Below are 20,118 nucleotides of genomic sequence, written 5' to 3' on the forward strand. Positions count from 1 at the left end.
AGCTCAGCCTGGGCCCAGAGCTCCTCTTGTACCAACCATGAACAGGGCCAAAGAAAAATTCCATCCTGTGGAGTCGTTCAACAAGGAACTGATAACCAAGTGACACACGCAGCGCTACAACAAATTTATTGTTGGAAAGAAAGAAGTTCTTCTTAAGTTTCAAGCCCCTTCGACAAAAATGAATATGAAACAACAGCAGTTCTTCTTCCAGGGAGATAAAGACCTTGGCAAAACATGGGAACCTGATTTCCCCCCTCAGAAACTGACAGTTTGAGAACTACATTTAAAACATTGAGGTATCACTGAAGACCACTGCTGGTTACAAATTAACAAAGAAGACAGACAGAGCTCCTAAATACACTTCCAGGGACTCAAAACACAAGTGTCAATTATCTTGCTATGTCTCTATACACTGCGATTTCAGAAGTGCATCTGGTGCTAAAAGAATCCCTTCCATATCTAAAGTCTCTCAGAAGGCCTCATTTCCATTAACTTTCATACCTTTTTCACCCAAACTGGTCCCAGTAAACCCAGCTTTCCTCATATGCAGAGCATTTCACACACAGAAGTATTGTCACCCCGCATCTTAAGGTTCTTAGAGAATCCTTTCACTGACTACAGAAGCACTAAATATTTTCACAACACAATGCTCAAAGGAGAATGCTTTTCTTAAGGGGTTATTTACCAAAATGTACCATTAAAATTTCCCTTTGATACATTGCTACTGCATCTGAGGATGCAACATCCTGAGGGAAAAAAGAAATTCAGATGTTAGAATGAAGCTGACAGACAAAATTAAAAGGTACAAAATCAAAATGCAACTGCAGGAAGAAAAGCAGTGCATTTAAAGTATATTCAGCTGCAGGATAATGAAGGTCTACTAAAAAAAAAAATCTTTCAACAAAATGCATTTGGCACAGTGCAATGAAAGGTCAAAAAACCCCCAAAGGTTAGGCACTATGTTATCCTCTTATGTTATCCTCTTTAAACATAATTAATTGGCAATAATGAGCTATCATTTCCTACAAGGAAAGTGATAATTACTACCACATGTCATACAAGTAGTTAACATACATGAAATAGCTCAATTACTTGGTAGGGGGGAGAACAGAAAGGATTCTCTTAGGATTATTAGTTGGATAACTGGATTTTAAATATGAGAAAAAATTGAGTTCAGGTCTCTAAAATACTTTGATGGAACTTTAACAAATCCAACCCATATTTGCTCAAAAAGCATAGCATAACTCAAAAAGTGTGCATAGCAGGGGTGAATGCAAAATTCTTAGAGAAGAGAAAGAGCAGTAGCTAAGAAATCAAATGGTGACTTAAACAAAAAAGGGACTGGGTTGGCTAAAAGCTACCTAGAGAAAGGAGGAGTTGTGCTGTATTTACTTATGAGGACACCATGATCAAGTTTGATTTCAAAAAGCCATTTTCCCTCTCCTTTAAATACAGGCCAAAACAAAGTTCTTTGCCTTAACTAAGCAAAATCAATGACTGATTAATCAAACTTTCACAGTCTCAGATACCAAAGGATGATCTTAAATCTCTGCTATCCAACTGAACCAATCATAGTTAAATACCAATTACAACACCAGTTTCCTATAGAAATGAATTAATGGATCGTATAATCAGCACAATACCCTGTGCTAATAATTTCTGACTCACTACTTCAAACAAGTCATTAATCTTTAAATTAATGAGAAAATAGCAGGTTATTGTGTCCAAAACATGGTTCACATTCATCTAATGCTAAAAAAACTGGTCATTTTCAGATTGTCCCATTGAAATCCTTCAATTTCTTTAAAAATATAACATTTTCCTAGTAATTTAAATGCCATTTAATAAAACTCTCTATATACTTGCAAGTATTTATCAGAATTCTAGACAACATCTATGATTTCCTCTAAAGACAGTACAAGCAGATCTTATAAAACTCCTCTGCCAGCTCACAGATAACAACAGTGCAGGATTAATCATTTTTGCTATAGCAACCACTGCACTGCAATTACCATAGTGACATGAGAAGAATAGGAAAAGTAATAATGAAGAGCTCTTACTTGTTTGGAGCAATGTGGCAACTAAATAAGTGCAGCATTCTCGAGTGTCCAACTCTGCTCACCTTAATCAATTGATATGCCATTTGTAATAGATGTCAAAAGGCATTTGTGATTTATTTTTAAAAGGGCAATACAAATTTGTCAATTGTTCCCTGTCCTTTGATCAGATTGATGTACAAATCACTGCTATCATGTAACAGGGGGAAGTGCTACTTATTACAGAGGTTCCAACTTAGCCATGAAGTGGAAGGTCTACTCCATTACCATAAATGTATTGCTATACACACACATCCTTCTATGTAATTTTCCATTAAAATCTATACACACACATATATATAAATGTACTGGACTTTCAGATGCATACAAACATACATTTGCATATTTTTTTAATTGAAAAAAATCTTTATTTTTTCAGTACTTCAGGAACACTTGGTACTAAGATTAAACCAACATCTGTGACAGCTTCTCATGAGTCACCTAATTGCTGGTTTTTCCAACTCCACTTAACCAAATAATTTATACTTGATAGCTGTTGTTCAACGTGCTCAGTTTAAGAAAGGAAATCTTACCCCAAATTAGTTGCTTTTGGAAGCTCTCAGTCAGAATCTTAAACAAAGCTCCCCCCTTTTTTCAAATGCCTGGTAAATGCTCATGGCTGGAAAGGGTTCTTCAAATAAAATTTTCATAAGCAATGAAAGAATGTTAGACAAAGTCACCTTTTGCAACAATGCTTGTTTTGTTAAGAGGCAGGTGTGATCAGTAAATCAGAACCTTGCACTGCAGGAGTGCAAGAAGGCACAAGCACAAAGGTGGGTGTGAGAGGGAAGGCAGCAGCCCAAGTGGCAGAGCCCCAAGCTCACGTCTGGCCTGACACCGCTGCAGAGCCCAACAGGCACACGGTTAATTCATGACAAGTGGCAGAGGGAAAGCACAGAGACACAGAACCCTCTGAGACCTTTAGCAAATGGCAAAGCTGGCACATCAGCTGTGAGGTACAGAAAATGTCAAGGAGGGGAAGAAAAATAGAGGCAAGCAACCCAGAAGTAAGAATGTCAGAGGCTTGTGCTGTATTTTGAACATTTCTAGTGCCAGAGGCTGTGTCCCCGTGCCAAGAGCAGGATGCCTGTGGCACAGCAGAGTGTGAGTGCACAGCACATTCTGCATCATGCACAGCTTGGCAAAACCTGCCAAAGGTAGAAGGCAGCACATACTAATATATCTCATCTTCCATTTCATTGTGGTATTTTGATTTGTTGTGCAATCAGGGAGCCCCATTACAGATAGCCACATTATTCCAAACTGCAAACCATCATACCTGAACTTCCTTCGACTTACAATCATTATTCTGTCAGTTTTCAAATGGAAAACTGAAAACAGGAGAGGTTCAAGTCTGACAATCCATTTCTAGTAATGCATTGTCTGTAACTCCAGCTCAGCACAAGCAGCTATATGCTCAAAGCCAGCACTTTGAAGTACCTAGATGTGAGCAGACATAGCACAGTGGGTGAATGCAGGTATTGTGCCAGAGCAGCACACTCATCATGGGAGATGCTGCCCCTTTGTTGTTGGGCTGGTGCAGAACAAATGGATCTGATGATAATGACCAGTGAGGGCATTAAATAAGGGTGCTGGAACTCCAGCCCAGCAGCCCCTGAGCCACTGCCCTTCCTCCCAAGCTCAGCTCTACCAAACCACTGCCCTGCCATAGCACTGCACACTCCATTTAGACACACAGTTAAAATTTTAGCTTTAACACTGGAATAGTTCCACTTCTCTTTGTGAAGATATCCCAGGGTTTATTACAATTCCATTAATTATTATGAATTTCTAAGATTATGATTTATCATTTGGGCTCATTAGCCACCTAAGATAGAGATAAAATTATCCTACATTAAGATAGCTCTTCACATTGCCATTGTTAAAAACTTATACAAAAATTTCTATTTAGTATCTATTAAGACACATTATTCAGAACATCAGCTTGGAAAATTATTACAAAAGACCCAGCACACTTAATTTTTTTAACTGCAAAAACTGTATTATTCTATTCTTTCCTTCATATATTACATAGGTAAGTATTCAAACTTGAAGATAAATAGTAAAATATTTTATTAAAACCTTGCCAAAGATTTTAGAAAACGGGGCAAACATTTCACAGAGGAGCCTGGGGCACAGTTCAGGCTCTACCTGAGTTCATTTCCTGTAGATCTGATCTAAGGACCATTGCCCATCCAGCAGAGGTGCCTTGCATTCACAGGTCAGCCTCCAAACCTTCTAAGTGGCAGCACAGAGCCAGTGGGTCACACTCTAAGAAGCTAAAAATTGTCATTTTCTTTAAAAGAAGTTTTTGAAGGAAATGTTGTCAAAAAATAGCCTTGTTTCAACATTTGAAGACAGGGTCAGTCTCATTGTAAGAAGTGTGTTGTATAAATACAGTAAATAATTTTTTAAGATGTTATTTACAGTCAATTATGTCAGCAGAGTCAGGCCTGCAACACTTTGCCTCTGGTTGGGAAATTGCTATTTTAGTGCAAAGAAAAACAGTATTTTCTGCACTACAAAACCAACATGCCCCATTCTCTGTAACATGACAAAAACATTGATAAGCCACAACTGACTAGAAAGGTACATTCTAATAGAAAAATACAGGCTTTCACTAACCCTTGCAAAAATAGATTTACATATAAATTATATTTTTCTCCTGTCCAAAAGCCTTCCAGAATTTCCAATTACAACCATTAAGATTCTACCATGTTCCAGCAGTTTTTATTGAAGTAATTTTATTTCATTTAGTCTTTATTAGCTTGTACAAGTGAAGAATTTAGAAACATTTAATCAGATAACATTTTCTGAACAAGATTAGAGAAAACAAAATTAAAATCATGACAAATATAATAAGTGTCTGATAAAATTAAGTTTAGTGTAGTATCACACCTCAAAGCAACAAAAATTAGATACATGTGAGGCAGAATGTACTGGGCTAACCAAATCTGAATTTGTAAATAATTATTCCCAGACAATTCAAGGTTTACAAACAAATACAGCACATTCAAGAGAAAAAGGAGAGAAACAAAAAAGCCCCATTTGGAGCTAAACACCTTGGTTTGTTCTCTGGTGTAAAGCAGCTAACCAAAACAAGAGAAAGCAACACTCAGGGCAGTGTAAAAGAAGCAAACTCACCAAAATCTGCAAACACAGACTGTCCAATGACTTTGGCACCACTGGGCACTTCCTTACTTTTTCCAACTTTCGAGAAGTTCCCATCCTAGGAAACAGGACAAGGACGATGGAAATACTGAATTGCAGAGTAAGTGATAAAAACTCACTTTTGAACCAAAGAAAATACAGAGCACTAGTGAAGGGCTTTAGCAGATAAGAGACATCCCAGCTACAGAAAAAACTGCTCTCTTCAAAAATTGGGACTGAGTTTTTGCATTTCTAATCCTTCCTGGATTCTTGTGGAAATGCATCAATAGTAATATTCAGACACAATTTCCATAAATTTTGCTATGCTATGAGGAAGAGATTGGATTATTTCAGCAACATTATCTAAATGATAATTAAGTGATTATGAATACTACTGTGCATTTTTGCATATTAACATGTGATTTTATAGACATATGTAATGTATAACAACACACCTGCATAAAAATTAAAAATAGGGTCCTGATTTGCTTTCTAATTAGGAAATAAACTGACTTAGAACTTGTTTTATTTATCCTTTATTAAAATCTAGGCCTAGAGAAAACCATAGTCTATTATGCCATCAGAAAGATAAAAAGTGCTGGGTCTTGGTGTATCACAGAAGTGGATCACAGCTGGCACAAACCCACATGAAGGGGTTGAGTTTTGGCAGCCATGTCAGAGGAGCCAAGGCCCCCTTCCCCAGTCACTGCCACCAGCTCAGCACAGTGCTCTGCACACCAAGGCCCAGCAAGGCACAGAGCCAAAGGCTTGGGAATGGAGCAGAGTTATCCATACCCAACAGCACTCATGTCATCTTTAGTTTGCAGACTCCAAGGCAACTCTGGACACAGTTAGTGCTGTTTGTACTGCATGTCTGCCTACAAATCTTTACCTTGACATATCATTTATAGTGATTCTGATGAGAAAAATGAATATTGATGCACTTCCATGCAGGGCAATAGAAGAGGCCCTTAGTTAGCTAGCCCTACAAGCAGATCTCATGTAGGCAAATATTTAAAAAGCATTTTATAGTGCATCAATGAAGGGAATGACTTTTTTCTGCAAAGAGCAGTTTACCAGCTTTTAATAGACCAGTTAAGAGATTTGTAGTTCCATACATATCTTTCTAAAGATAAGCAAATCTATCAATACAAAATGTAGAATGCAGGATTGCATTTAGAATACGAGTCCAAAGTTTGTAAGAAAATTCAAAGAAACCCCACTAACAGGACAAACACCTTGTGTACTTACAAACACTCAACAGCCAACGATTTTTAAAGTCTACCTAAAGCTGTAAATACAGGATTCATGACTCAGTGCTTTCATTACTCTTGCCTGGGAAAAGATGGCCAGGTTTTCTCAGACAAGACTCTGTTCTGCAGTGACTCACTGTGATCTGCTGGATTCATTTTCAGGCAAAATCTCATCCTTTAACTAATAAGAAACACACTGAGCACTTTCTATCATCATTAAAAAGTGAACTTATAGCTCTAGTCCTTTTGGATAACAAGGTACAAAGGATGCCCCTGGCCAGGTTAGACAATACAAAAGCAGAATCTCAATAAATTATTAATCCCTTGATCTATTACTCCTCACCCCTGAATTTCAGTTATGATATTTAGTTAACAGGACTTGGGATTTACTCAAATGTAACTTGCACATGTATTGTAACAGTCAGAAGTGACATTTTGAACCTTTGTCCCAGAAAATCTCATCCAAGACCTAGAGTCATGTATCTAACAAAGCCCACTTAAAATAAAATAAAAAAAAAAATCTTTCAGACAGCAAGAATAAAACTAAACTGATCAGTCTTCCATCTATAAATCCCCAAATGTCAGAAGATAACTCTTTGGGGTATATAACGTGTCTGTGTTTCAACAGAATGGTTATTTGTGTTTTCTTTCTTACCTTATTTACCCATGTCTCAAACTGAATGGTTTTGGAATTTGGTGATGTGGTAAGGAACAAATCTGTGAGGAAAATATAAGAGAAAGGAGATATTTAACAGTAGACTACACACACAAATATTTGATCACTTAGTAAATATATATAATTTAAAAAATATTACCTATATTTTAGAAGTTATAAATACATTATATTCTAGTGATATAGTAAGTAAGAAAGACTAAAACCACAACCCTCAAAACTATTTTCATGTCTTGTACTCTTCTGTATAAATAGATATCAATAAATATCAACTAGACTTTTATTTGGGATATGGTGGATTAAACAACAGATACACTGTTGACAGGAGAAGAAAAGTAGATGGAGAAATATTTCTGGCTTCCTATACACTAAAATTCTTTAAAACATCAAAACAGTGCAAAATAGAGCTTCAAAGGATTTATCTGGCAAGGCCTAAAGAGAAGCTTATTTACTGCCTTTTAGAAAAGTCCCCAAATGAGAAAAATGGGAAGAAAAAACTTTTATTAAAAAAAAGTGGATGTTGAGGAATAAAAAAAATTTTAAAAATTAAATCCAGTGTTAGGAAAACCAGATTTAAGAAAACTGCTCCTTAAGATTTAAACACCTGTTTTCTTTTTCTTTGTCTCCTCCCTCCCTGCAGTTTCAACTGCCATTCTTTGAGCTAGAACACAATGGTTACTTTGCAGAAAAAAGAAAAAAAAAAAAAGAAAAGAGAACATTAACGCTTTACCCTGAGGTGTTTTACTGAATAAGAAGGTAGATGGCTGTACAGGGAATTTCAAATGGCACAATAAGGGATATGGTCTTCCAGGGGAAAAACCCAGCAACAAACAACAGCCACAAAACTAGAAACCTCCCCACACCTAACAAGCAAAACCCAAACAAAAACCCCACATACACACAAAAAACAACAAAGATTCTCCTTATAGATGTCTCTCCCCTTACAGCTTCAAAGCTTTACCATTTAATTGTATTCCTCTGAATATCTGAAATGGCTATTTCCTTTACAGCATACACATGAAAAGCATGACAGTGTGTGCTTCATTGGAATGAATTACAGTGATACTTAAAGACTTCCTGAAGGTGAGACTGAAGTAATGAAAATAATCTGATAACAGTATAAATGTAAGTTAGAAAATTTATATATACTTTCAAATATTAACTTTGCATCTAGAAGGAAGCTTGTGCAATACTGTTCATTACTATCAGTATAAGCCAGAAAAACACAAAAAAATCCAGTATGTTCTCAGGGGCAGAAAGAGAAACATGAAATAACAGAAGCCTTAACTAATTTTCCTACAGGTCAAAAAGCCAGTATCTCTTACAAAAATGTTTTTGAGGTTTAAATAATTATTTTAAGTATTGTCCTTGCTGTACTTGGTACTGAAATTTACACTGAGTTCTGGGCTCTGCTGCTCCCAGGTCATGCTACAACAAGCTCTGAAGTGTTTTATTGAAATAGCCAGCCAAGGATGAGCATTTGCTCCCCAGCTGGGGCAGGCTGGTGACCCTCAGCCATTCTGTCTGCTCTGTAAGCTCTCCCCAGCACCTCCCTGACTCCATCTCTCACTGCAGAGCTGACCTCCCACCTTCAGGGATGAGTCAGTCCTCGGTGCAAGGGGAGATCCTGGCCAGCAGTAACTCAGCATTCCCTCTGCTAATGCTCTTTACCCACATTTTGGGACTCTGTCCCAGACTGAGACAAAGTGGCACAGCTGCCAACACCAGACTGAACTCACCCAATGGCACCATGCCAGAACCTGCCCCAGCTCCCTCAGGCTTTCCTCACCAGAGATGCTCCTGTCCCTTCACCATCTGTGTCACCCTTGGCTGGCCCTGCTCCAGGAGCCCCAGGTCTCTCTGGTACTGAGGAGCCCAAGCTGGGCACAGCACTCCAGTGATCCTCATCAGGCTGAGCAGAGGGGCAGGGTCACCTCCCCGACCTGCTCCAATGCTCTTCTCAAAGTCCCCAGGATCCCATTGGCCTCAGGGTCACAAGGACACAGTGCTGGCTCCTGCTGTCCACCAGGACCCCCAGGCCCCTCTCAGAGCTGCTCCAGGTCACCCCCAGCCCGTGCTGGTGCTGGGGTTGTTCCTGCCCACGTGCCTTTCTCTCCAGCAGCTTAAAGACAATTCCATTCAGCAACATTCCTGTTTTGCTCTGAACTCCCTCCCCCAAACCAGCTCCTCTTTAAAGTCAGTAAATGACTTTTGCTCTCTGTCCCTCTCCGTGTACTCCTCCATCTCCTTTTTCCCAACTCCAGGCACATAACACTGTACAGAACAAATGGAACCAACACAGCAGAGCAGTTCCAAGGCTGCTGTAATGTCACACTGCACTGGCAAAATGCAAATGCAGGCTAAGAGAGCAGATAATCTTCTAAAAATAGTGTAGAGGAGCTGGTGCCACACTGCTCCTGCATTAAAGGAACAAGCTGTGATTTCCCACAGGACAACTTAATACAGGCACAACACCACCTCTAGTTCTAGAGCCCTCTGAGCCAGTTCCACTGGTACCTTATTGCCAATTGTCCTCTTTCTTATCCTTAAGCCTTCTTAGAAGCTACAACTTTGAAATGCTCATGCACGATTCTGGGATTAAACTCTCTTGCACTGAAACCAAGTACAATAGTCAATATTTACAAGTAATTATCCATTTGGATGAAGAATGTCAGAAATTTCAAACCAAGCAAAACAAAAGCATTTCTTTGCAACAGCAGTATAAAAAGGTGATGCAATTTAGACACCTGCAATAACTCCTCACAAATCTGTATAGTTCAGAATTACAAGTGTTGTCTCCCAAGTTTGTGAAAGAAATGTGTAAGAAAACACAAGCCCTGTCTGGAACAATGTTCTAGAACAGTTAATTCCCAAGTGTTACTTTCAACCTACCTTACTTTATGATTCTTTCTGGTTTGATTATATAAGTTTTTTGACCCCAAGAGCATCTCAGAGAGGCAACAAGTAAGAATCTGTGCACTTTTGAAATACCTAACAGCAAAGAATCCTTGCAAATGTTTCCTTTCCAAAGGAATGGTGTCCACAATCTATCTCCCACCTCACTGTCACTGCTTTCCATGTCTATTATTACTAAACTCCTAAATATGTAAGAGCTGCAGGAGAACAGATGGAGCCAACAAATGCATTAATATCTGTATGATCAGTACTAGGGTTACACAACAATGAAGACATTTACAGATCTTTTCTACACTCTTTGTATTACAATATACTAATCACATTGAAAACTGCAACATTTCTGTTTTGTTTCTGGCTGTATCAAGAAAAGTCGGCCCCTTGTTCCTACAAGGAATGCCTATCATATTAAATATGCTCAGAAAAAGTCACTTGTCTGTAGACATGCTGCACACTGCCTTTGGAAGGCAGTTCAGGTTGCAATTTCAGCTGTTAGAAACAGAATCTACTCCATAAAGATCTCTAAGTTTAAAAAGCACAAAGTATTGAGGGCTGCTCAAATCCCTATGACCCTAATAGCAGCATAGTGAGAGATATTTCCAACCTGAGGTTATTAAACCAACTAATCTGGAGCTCAACAAGCAATTCTTTACTAAACACAAAGGTGATGGTTTTACCACACAACAGGTACACGAAGGGATGCTAAAAACAACAGGCAAGGGGGTATCTTTAACAGCCCTAGGGTAGCTGTAGATTCTGTAGATATAGAAATTGAAATATGAAACAGGAAGAGGAAAAAAATCCACTTTGCTGCTGCTGCTGCCAGGGAAAGAATATTGAGCTAGCTGGATGGACCACTAGACTAAGCCCGCAGGGCATTTCTTGCATCCCTAATTTGTGACATGATGCAGCAAAGATAAGGAGAATACTCAGTAGCTGGGATGGGGGAAGATCTTGTCAGATTCAGGCAGATTTCCTGAGATGTAGCATCTATGGCCTAAGTGAATGGATAGAAGTAAAAAGCAATACTGCCTCAGAGGAAATCTTTCTCTTAAACAAATGCAAAGTGTGTTCACATTTAAATACACTTTCCTACTTTGGATTTAACAGCCAGTGATTAACATAAATACAACATAAGTAATTGGAATATTCATCAACAAAATTCAACAGCCTGAGAATACGATAAGGAAGCGTGGAGGTTACCCAGCATTTTAGATCTACAATACTGAAAATCAACTAAAATATACACCAGACACTTAATACAGAAGGTATCTCATAATGCTGCAACACAAAACCACTGTGTATTAGCATTTTACTCACAACTTACCCTAAAAAGTGAGTTGGTGAGCGAATTTGGCTATAATTTAATTTAACTGGCTTAATAATGAGATGCTGCTATCCCAGCTCTGCTACATCTGATCATCAGTTAATATATATATAGAAAAATACCAAATTTAGCATACATTCTTAGAAAAAAAGGAAAGAGATTATTAGAATGTATGTTTCTGCATGTAAAAGGGAAGGTCCTAGCTTCAAGAACCTAAAGCTTGTTGCAGAGGAAGCACAGTACTTCCATCCATCTTTATTTGACAGGATCAGGGAATTTTGACACTGTATCAACATATGGCCCACTGAAGACTGAAAAATCTCCCCCAAAAGCAACACAAAACTTGACTGGTTAGACTGCATTGAGTTTATTTAGTGCACTTAGAACTACCCTGTATCAATGTCCAAGTCACCCCAGACACAGCCACAAACACTAAAATTGTAATTTGAACACTAGCTACATTTTTGGCAATGTTTGTGCAATGCACCTAAAGGAGCTTTACCCAACTACTGCTGTCTGTGGTGGCCCATCTTGGGCAGCAGGAGCACAGCATTTGTGCCACGGGGCTTGGGAACAAGAGACCTGCACTGAAGAAAAGCAGCTGCTGACAACTCAGTGCCTGGACCAAACTGATCCAAGGGCAGCAGCACCTCTCCTGTGGAGATGGGTTGGGAGCTGGGGGCTGGTCAGTCTGGAGGAGAAACCCTAGAGCCCCTTCCAGGACATAAAGAGAGCTGGGGAGGGGCTTTGGACAAGGACATCCAGAGATAGGGCAAGGGGGAGTGGCCTTAGACTGAAAGAGAGCCGGTTTAGCTTAGAAATAAGGAAGAAATTCTTCCCTGTCAGCGTGGTGAGGCCCTGCACAGAGAAGCTGTGGCTGCCCCATCCCTGGCAGTGTCCAAGGCCAGGTTGAATGGGGCTTGGAACAACCAGGGATAGTGGAAGGTGTCCCTGCCCATGGCAGGGGGTTGTAACTGGATGAGATCTAAGATACCTTCTAACCCAAACAGCTCTGATAATTGCAACAGCTTATGGATCATGACAAAGGAAATCCATAAAAAGATTAAAATGCAGGACAGCATTTGAACACGTTAAACATGAAAGCATTTCTACTTTTCCTGCAAATCTTTTTGCTGCAGAAATAAACATATAGGCAGTTTCCAACCACCTACCTCCATACCTGACAGCAGGTCCAGCCCTGATCCATATCCCATGGTTTTTCTCACACAGCCACTCTTAGACTCCTCCCAACCCAGCCTTGCTTCCCTTACTCCACACACCATTAGGTCACTCCCCCTCTAAGAACTTCAAGTCCATCTGAAATGAACATCCTCTTTTTATAGAAATTCATCCAGGGTTTGCTCCTCACCACCTCCAACTAAATCCTCTGCCTTCAGCCTGGATTTCTTCTCCACCTCCCTTCCCCTCCTGTGCACCCATTCCTGCCTGTGGCCCCCTGCCCTCAGCTCAGCACCCAAACACTGGCCACAGTCCAGAGGCACATTGGAAGGGAAGGGTTCCAGAATCCCTGGCCTCTACTGATGGCTGGCTGAGAAAGGCAGCAAGAGCTAGAAAGGAAAACAGCAACAACAGCACCCCAGCTGCTCATTCTGAAACCTGCTTCAAACTGGTTAGCTTCAATGAATCTTTTCATCAATAGTAAATAAAACATGTCAGGGTAAAAAAATACAGTGCAGTCTCACCCTACTTCCCCTGATTTTACTTACTAGAACTAGAAGTTGCAATAAAGCCTAACTATACAGAACCTGCTCCAAGTTCACTTCTGATTACCCTTGTTATTTTCTGTCACTTTTGAGTGTTATAAAAATAGTGCTATTTTTAGATGGAGCATTCATTTCACTAACGACTGTTTTGACCTTTCTGTTTAATGTCAGAGGGCTTTATTTCAGAATAAAACCCCCCAGCATCTGACTGTCTTGAGGAGCCACCAGGGTAGAGACAACATGAAGTTACTGTTTCATTTCACATTGACTTCAGAAGTTTAAGTTGATAAAGGAGGGGGGGAAGTGCCCTTATTATGAACACTATTGCCATGGACCAGGCAGGACCCAATTAGAACATTTATGTGTACACTTCAAACATGCCTAAAAATGATTTCATCAATGTGGAAGAACAGGAGTGTCTGTGCATACTCCCTAAGCAGGAGTTACTTTTGGAGATCAAAGTGCCTGCTTTATCTACATGTAAAAAATGTGCTGAACTTAAAATCTCTGCTTTCCAGTGTGTTGATAGAATGGTAATGTAACAACTGTATTAAAATCATTAAATGCCCTAAAACCCAAGGCAAAATAAAAGATAACTTTCCTCTATTTACATTACAGATTGAACACTGGTGGAAAAAAAAGTATTTAAAACCAAACATTACTTACAATTTTTTTAGTTGTAACTATGCAATATTAATTGTACAATACTTCTACTATGCACAAACCTAATTTTATACAAAAAAAGTTAGATATAATCAGTTTTATTTCTTTACTACATCAAAATAGAAAACAAAATCTTACAAATTTCATGCTTCTGTTCCTAAGTTTTTCATTCAGGTAGAGAAACCCTCTACATGTGGTACTTGTTTTTAAACATGAGCTTTCAGACAGAAAGTGCTCTTTGTTTTCAGGATATGGGCAACAACATTGTTTCAAGGAACAGAAAATAATATCCCTCAAGAGTGCTTTCAGAACCCATTTTCACATTCATGTTTTCTCAACAAAATGCTATTTGGGGCAGAACCAATTTACTTCTCACCTGTATTAAGTTATTGATTCCCATAAAAACATAATATAACTCCCCAGTGTATATAACTATATCAGTATATAATTAAAAATTGCAAAAGGAATAGCTTTTGAGACACTTCATAATGACAATTTTAAAATTAAAACTGCTAAGCAGATAGCAGAGATAATGGGCTCCTCAAGAAAGATTAGGAAAAAAGAAGTTAAACTTAAAGCTCTTTCTTTTCTCTAATGATCTCTACCCATCCTTTGGTTCTCTCTGCAAGGAAAGCTGTGAGTAAGAGAAGCCATTGGCAACAGCAGCCCAGTCCCAGCAGCAGGAGGAGATGCAGCTAAACCCAGTTCTGGTTTGATTTTATGAGCTGAAACTTCCTGTAGGATTGAACACTGGGAAGGAGCAAGTGGAGGAATGAGGGTGACAGGGGATCATATAACCCAAAGCATTTTTAATTAGACATTACAAACATGTAAGGAATAGAAATAATGAAAACCACAAAACTTTACAGACTGAAGCCCTCTGAAATATATCCTGTCTATCTTACATGATAGATTTTTTGCCTCTGTTATTTGCTATAAACTCAGAGGTAAACTCTGCTATCAGAGCTAAAACAGCTAAGAAATTTAAAAAATTGTACCTGTTCAACATATGACACAGTGACATGGCTTTACTGAATATTTGCTTGGGGAGAAATGTAAGGGAGGGGGCAGAACCAGAGAGAACAAATTGACTTCAAATATATGCACACACACCCCCGTGCCCCACCCAAGTTTTAAAATGCCACCAGATACTTTGTTTGCCAATGATTTGAATAGTGAATGAATGCAGCTCTACTGCAGAAAATCAGCTCTGCTGGTAATATGAGCTGCAGAGAGATGAGCAGCTTCCATGAAGAGCAAACTCACTGAAAATATGACCAGAGAATCTGACATTGAGCGTCAGACTATTTTCAGAATCTAGGTTTAAATGACTACAACAGAAATATCACCCATGATTTCAGTGACTGGTTTGCAAGAAGAAAACTATCTACATTTATACATTTAAACTAAGTGGGAATCAAAAAGAAAACACATTGTGAACGTTCTGGTACATTAGGTTTCTAAATTCCCAAAGCAAAACAACATAAGAAAATTAACCACCAGAAATCAGTAAAGAGACTAGCAATTAGCTGACAGCAAGCTGTTTCTGACTAATGATTTTTCCACTTTAGTTTTCCCAAACCCAAATTTATAATTTTTCCTTCATTTTATATAAACAGCTCCAGAAATATCTTCAACTATACACACCACGTGCTAGTGTTCAACATGAGATCAGCTGTAAAACCAGGACTTCCAAACTGTGGAATCACATATCCAAGTGACACACAGAGTATTTAATACATCAGCTATTTTTCACAGCATTCAAGGATACATTGACAGATGTACAGTATGAAGTTTCAGTAGGATTCACAGTCCAAGGCAGCTTGTCTCATGTATTTGAGCCCTTTAAAAGTGTTTGTAGGGCCTGACTTCTTGGTAGAAGACTTGTATTTCTGAATGCAAACTAATTTATGGTTTAATAATCCTGGCTTTTTCCCTCCCAAGATTAGAAAGACAGCACTAGCACTAAGTGAATAGCTGACATTGTAGGATGTTTACAATAAAAGTAATGAAGTTGTCTAATTAGAAAAAAATGACAAAGCAAAATAATCACTATCCTAAAAATTCCTGTGGTATTTTTAAGACAGGCCTCTTACTTGAGGATCCTTCTTTGGAAATGCTCACCTGGACTGTTTGCTTTGTAAAATACACCTAACATCAATCTGTTCAGACAGCCTATTATTATTAGCTGGAGATTATTCTCCTAAGCCAGCTGTGAAAAAGAACTAATGCCAAGTGTGAGTATGAATTACTGGACACCCAACAGCCCTGCTGTAACAAGGGCCACCACATTTGCTCCTCACCTTGCAGCCTCAGTGCCATGTCCCAGTGATGGGAGGCTGCCTGACCAGCCCATTTCCAGACATCGCCTCTCAGCTCAGCCACTCTGTGAAGCAGACACTCCTCCCTGGAGCAACACATGCTCAATATGTATGCAAAGGACACTTGAAAGTTTGCCATTTAGTTTATGCATTAAGCACATACAGACCCTTTGGTAAAGGTTTTATACTGCAAATTTTTGCATGGTTTTAATGAAATTCCTGGTCTAACTCAGAATTCCTTACTGAATTAATAATTCTAGGGAGCTGAGACTTCTGCATGAGGATGCTTTCTTTAAAAACAGCAGCAGCATTACTCTCTGAAACAGCCCAGTTTATCCCTGACCAAGAAAGATTAGTATTATCTTTGTTGTGGTTAGAGGATTTTTGGATTATAAAATCCTTACACTGTTAGCCTTTCATGAAGCATTGTTAGGGATTAAACACATCTTTATGAGCAAGTTCTCCTATAATGAAATCGTAACAATTCAACTTCATTTCACCCAGAGCATGAGAAGTGTGGCAATTAAAAGCTCTGCTCTGAGTGTTTAATATCAGCAGGTTGAAAACGGGTTAGGCAATAAACTAGCAAAAAGCTTCTCAGCCCAGAGAGGATTTTTTGTTTTATGTCAAGCACACTTTAAATCTCCTAAGCTGTTTATAATGATAGAGTTGCCAAAAATAGCCCAGCTAAAAATCATCAAATTGGCTGCATCTGTTACAGAATAGAAAGAGTGCCAAAATATTGCAGAATATTAGAAAAACCTTTAAAAATACCTGCGAAAAAACCCCACGGAGAATAAGTAAAATGGAATGTCCTGGTGATCTATTTGTAAACAAAAATCACTCCATCCATTTTAGGTGCAATTATATCCTTATAATCATGAACAGTAGCATTGCCTGTGAGTAAACAGCCTGAATATTTCAGTCCAAAAATCCCACAGCAGCACCAAATCCCATGATTATTAAGTGGTTTGGGCCACATGATTTCAGCAGGCAGATTATTCCCCTGCATCTTGTTAATGCCTCCTTTTTAATTAATATGATTCTAATGTGCACCAGGCCCTGCTCCTAATGAGGCTTTGTTCCTGCTGAAGAGTGGCTGTGTGGGTGAACACTGAGTCACAGGAATGCTCTCCTCCTCACCAAGCAGGGCCAGGCCATGGAGAAACACTGGTACCCAGCACTGCCTGTGCCCTGCCTGCCCCAGTGCATTTCCCACCAGTCCTGCACACACTTCCAGCTTTTGTTGTTTTGCCCTTTTTCCTCCTGAATTTCTATCACCTGACCACTTTGATGACTACCTATGAGTCACTTGCCCAGCTCTGTACAGACACACAAATTAGAGCAGACGTGGTGAAAACACTGCACAGGTATTTTTTGGAAGAGGCACAGTGAGACTCAAGGTACAATTTCATGCTTGGTTAAAGGCAGCCTACAACTGCTGCTACTGAAAGAGGAGTGAACCTTTTCCCTGTGCTTACATCTGCTCTGACAATCCTGCATGGTGAGTTGGATCAAATTAATAACTCCAGTGACAATGAACTGTGCTCCTCAGCAGCCCCAGTTCCAAGCAGTCACTAGAGCTGATGTCAGGGAACTGCCACAAGTGCACAGGCAGGACTAGACAACTGGCAACTTTTCATTTTGGCAGGAAGCACTCTTGGAAAAACACACCAGTCATGAAATATCAGATATATTGATACTATTTTTCAGCAACATGTCTTATTCTTGGTTAGTCCCATCTTCATAGGGACAGTAAAAAAAAATTATCATTCCCACCCTAAAAGTAAAACATTACTTTAAAAAATATTAATACTAAATATTAACACTTTCTCCTGTTTTCTTGTCAGAATGAATTATTTTCCTTACAATTTTCCCCACGTTGCTGTAACATAACACTTCCCACAGCACTAAACATAACACCCTAACGTAGTACCTCAGCCCGAGGTGTCACAGCCTTGCTGCTACAAGAAAGTAAAAGTCAGGATCTTTATGGGAAGAGCTTCACAGGAGCTTCCACTCACATCTTGAGATATAAAAATAGATGTGACTCTATAAAAGCTCCCAGCACTACCCACACAAAGATCCTGACTCTCATTTCTATTTAATAGAGAAGCTTCCACAGCAGCAGCACTAACCAGAACTCTTGGAACATTCTTTAGTCTGGCAGCTGTCAAAAACCTTGAAAAATTGATCAGTCTGTGACCAATTAATGAAACAATCTTAGAGTTCTTACCTTTACTCACCTCTGAGTTTAGATTTCAATGCACTCAACCTAAAATGCTACCTGGAATGCTCATCTATGCTGCTTATGCCACTAAAAAAAAATTCCAGAAGGCTTTTCGAGCTAAGTGTGTTAGAACTGGTTATTACATGACACTGATTATGGTAAGCAACCATATATTTAATTTTCCAGTTGGAATTTCTACTTGACAGCTTCACATAGCAATGTGCCAGAACTGGATATTAAGGTTTGACTGCATACTAAAGCAATTAACTTAATCCCCAACATTTATAAGCATCTTAATTAAATTTATGGACTCGTTCCTCTCTCATTCCCATGCAACTAAACAGGAAAAAGATAAGCTCTCTTTCCAAAATTACCATATATGAATTGATGTACATTGCACATCTAGCAGAAGATAAAGCACTTCAGAATTAATTTAGTGTGTGAAGAAATTAAGTTTATCACAATATTTAAATGTGCTTGGAAATATGAGCCAGGTATGTAAGTGATAAACAGATTCACCATGGTAACTGAATCACATTGACAAAATACCCCAACAAAATAAAGGGAGAACACAGTTCTCTGCAGCATAATAGAATGAAGTCATAATGAAATCCCGAAAGCAAATTTTAAGTCCAGTCTTAAAAACATTCTGCTGAATCAAACTACCTATTTCCATACTCAAATAAAAAACTGCAGCCCTGATGCAGTTGCCACGAATACTAAGTACAGCATTGTGAAGAGAAGGAAACACCACTTTAAGGGTGAACACAACATCATTCAGAACAAGCAGTAGTTATGATTATCATCGAGAAGTAGCAAATGCTATTAGGATATTTATTTTCAAAGTTGTTTTTTAAAACCCAGAATTTTCAAATGATAGATTTTAAAATTAAGTAACTGAAAAACACGAATCAGAAGCAGCAAAGTCATATAATTACTGAAGGAAGTTGCAACACATGACATTGACACTTAGTGATAATTATTTTTAGGATGGCATCTAACACTTCGATGACTTACCAGCAGTGAAGTCATTATTTAAGTCTATAAAGGCATGAGAGTGTGGTATATACATTTTACTTTGAGTTTCCAGCGCAGGATGCCATGACAAGTTCCTACAGACAAGAATAAAAATACATTTCGTCAGTGTGTAGGGACTGTTAATCATGATAATACAGCTTAAAAACCAGTGAAACTTTAAATAAAATGGGACAGAAAGCATGTTCTCCCAATGCTAAGACAAAATTCCTACTTAGCTTACAATATACTAAATAACTCCAGTAATGGCTTGAAAGCTTCTGTGAAGGATGATTCATAGCACAGGGGCTTCGGTTCCATTTTATTACTTTTCTAAAGCAACTTTTTTTTGTTTTGCACAGAACAGTGTCACTACCCACAAAGTTATAGTTAGTGCCAAGGCTCCTGTACTGCAAATCCTGAGACACTGATCCCTGTCCTTCTCAGTTTCCTCAAGCAGTTTTACTTCTGCAAGTACTTCTGGAATTTACTTTCTAATTAATAAACATGAGTAGAAGTAAGCACATGCTGTTAGAGCAGCTCATGCTTGCTGCATGAAAATACACTGTTTCAGCTCACTTAAAAATCAACACATGAAGTTACTTTCACATTATGATGGACTACCAACTAATTATGTAATTTCCCAAACAGGTGATACTTTTATTTATTTATTTATAAATACACATGCCCTGCTGGTTTCTATTCTAAAAATGGCTGAAATTCCAGCACACTTCCCTTTTAGCAGTGATTTGAA

The 20,118-nt window shown here is 38.7% G+C and overlaps 1 protein-coding gene across 1 annotated transcript in view; it reads right to left on the minus strand.

The window, feature by feature from the left end:
- Positions 1-20,118, minus strand: part of ITFG1 (integrin alpha FG-GAP repeat containing 1) — a 71,403-nt gene that overhangs the window by 41,987 nt on the left and 9,298 nt on the right. Inside the window, exons 6-8 of the mRNA XM_059857051.1 lie at positions 19,368-19,462; positions 7,155-7,216; positions 5,241-5,325 (exon numbers count right to left, since the gene is read on the minus strand). Of these exons, the coding sequence (XP_059713034.1) occupies positions 5,241-5,325; positions 7,155-7,216; positions 19,368-19,462 (242 nt within the window). The remainder of the gene's footprint in view (positions 1-5,240; positions 5,326-7,154; positions 7,217-19,367; positions 19,463-20,118) is intronic.

Source organism: Haemorhous mexicanus, chromosome 12 (assembly GCF_027477595.1).
Source record: "Haemorhous mexicanus isolate bHaeMex1 chromosome 12, bHaeMex1.pri, whole genome shotgun sequence".
Taxonomy (NCBI): Eukaryota; Metazoa; Chordata; class Aves; order Passeriformes; family Fringillidae; genus Haemorhous; species Haemorhous mexicanus.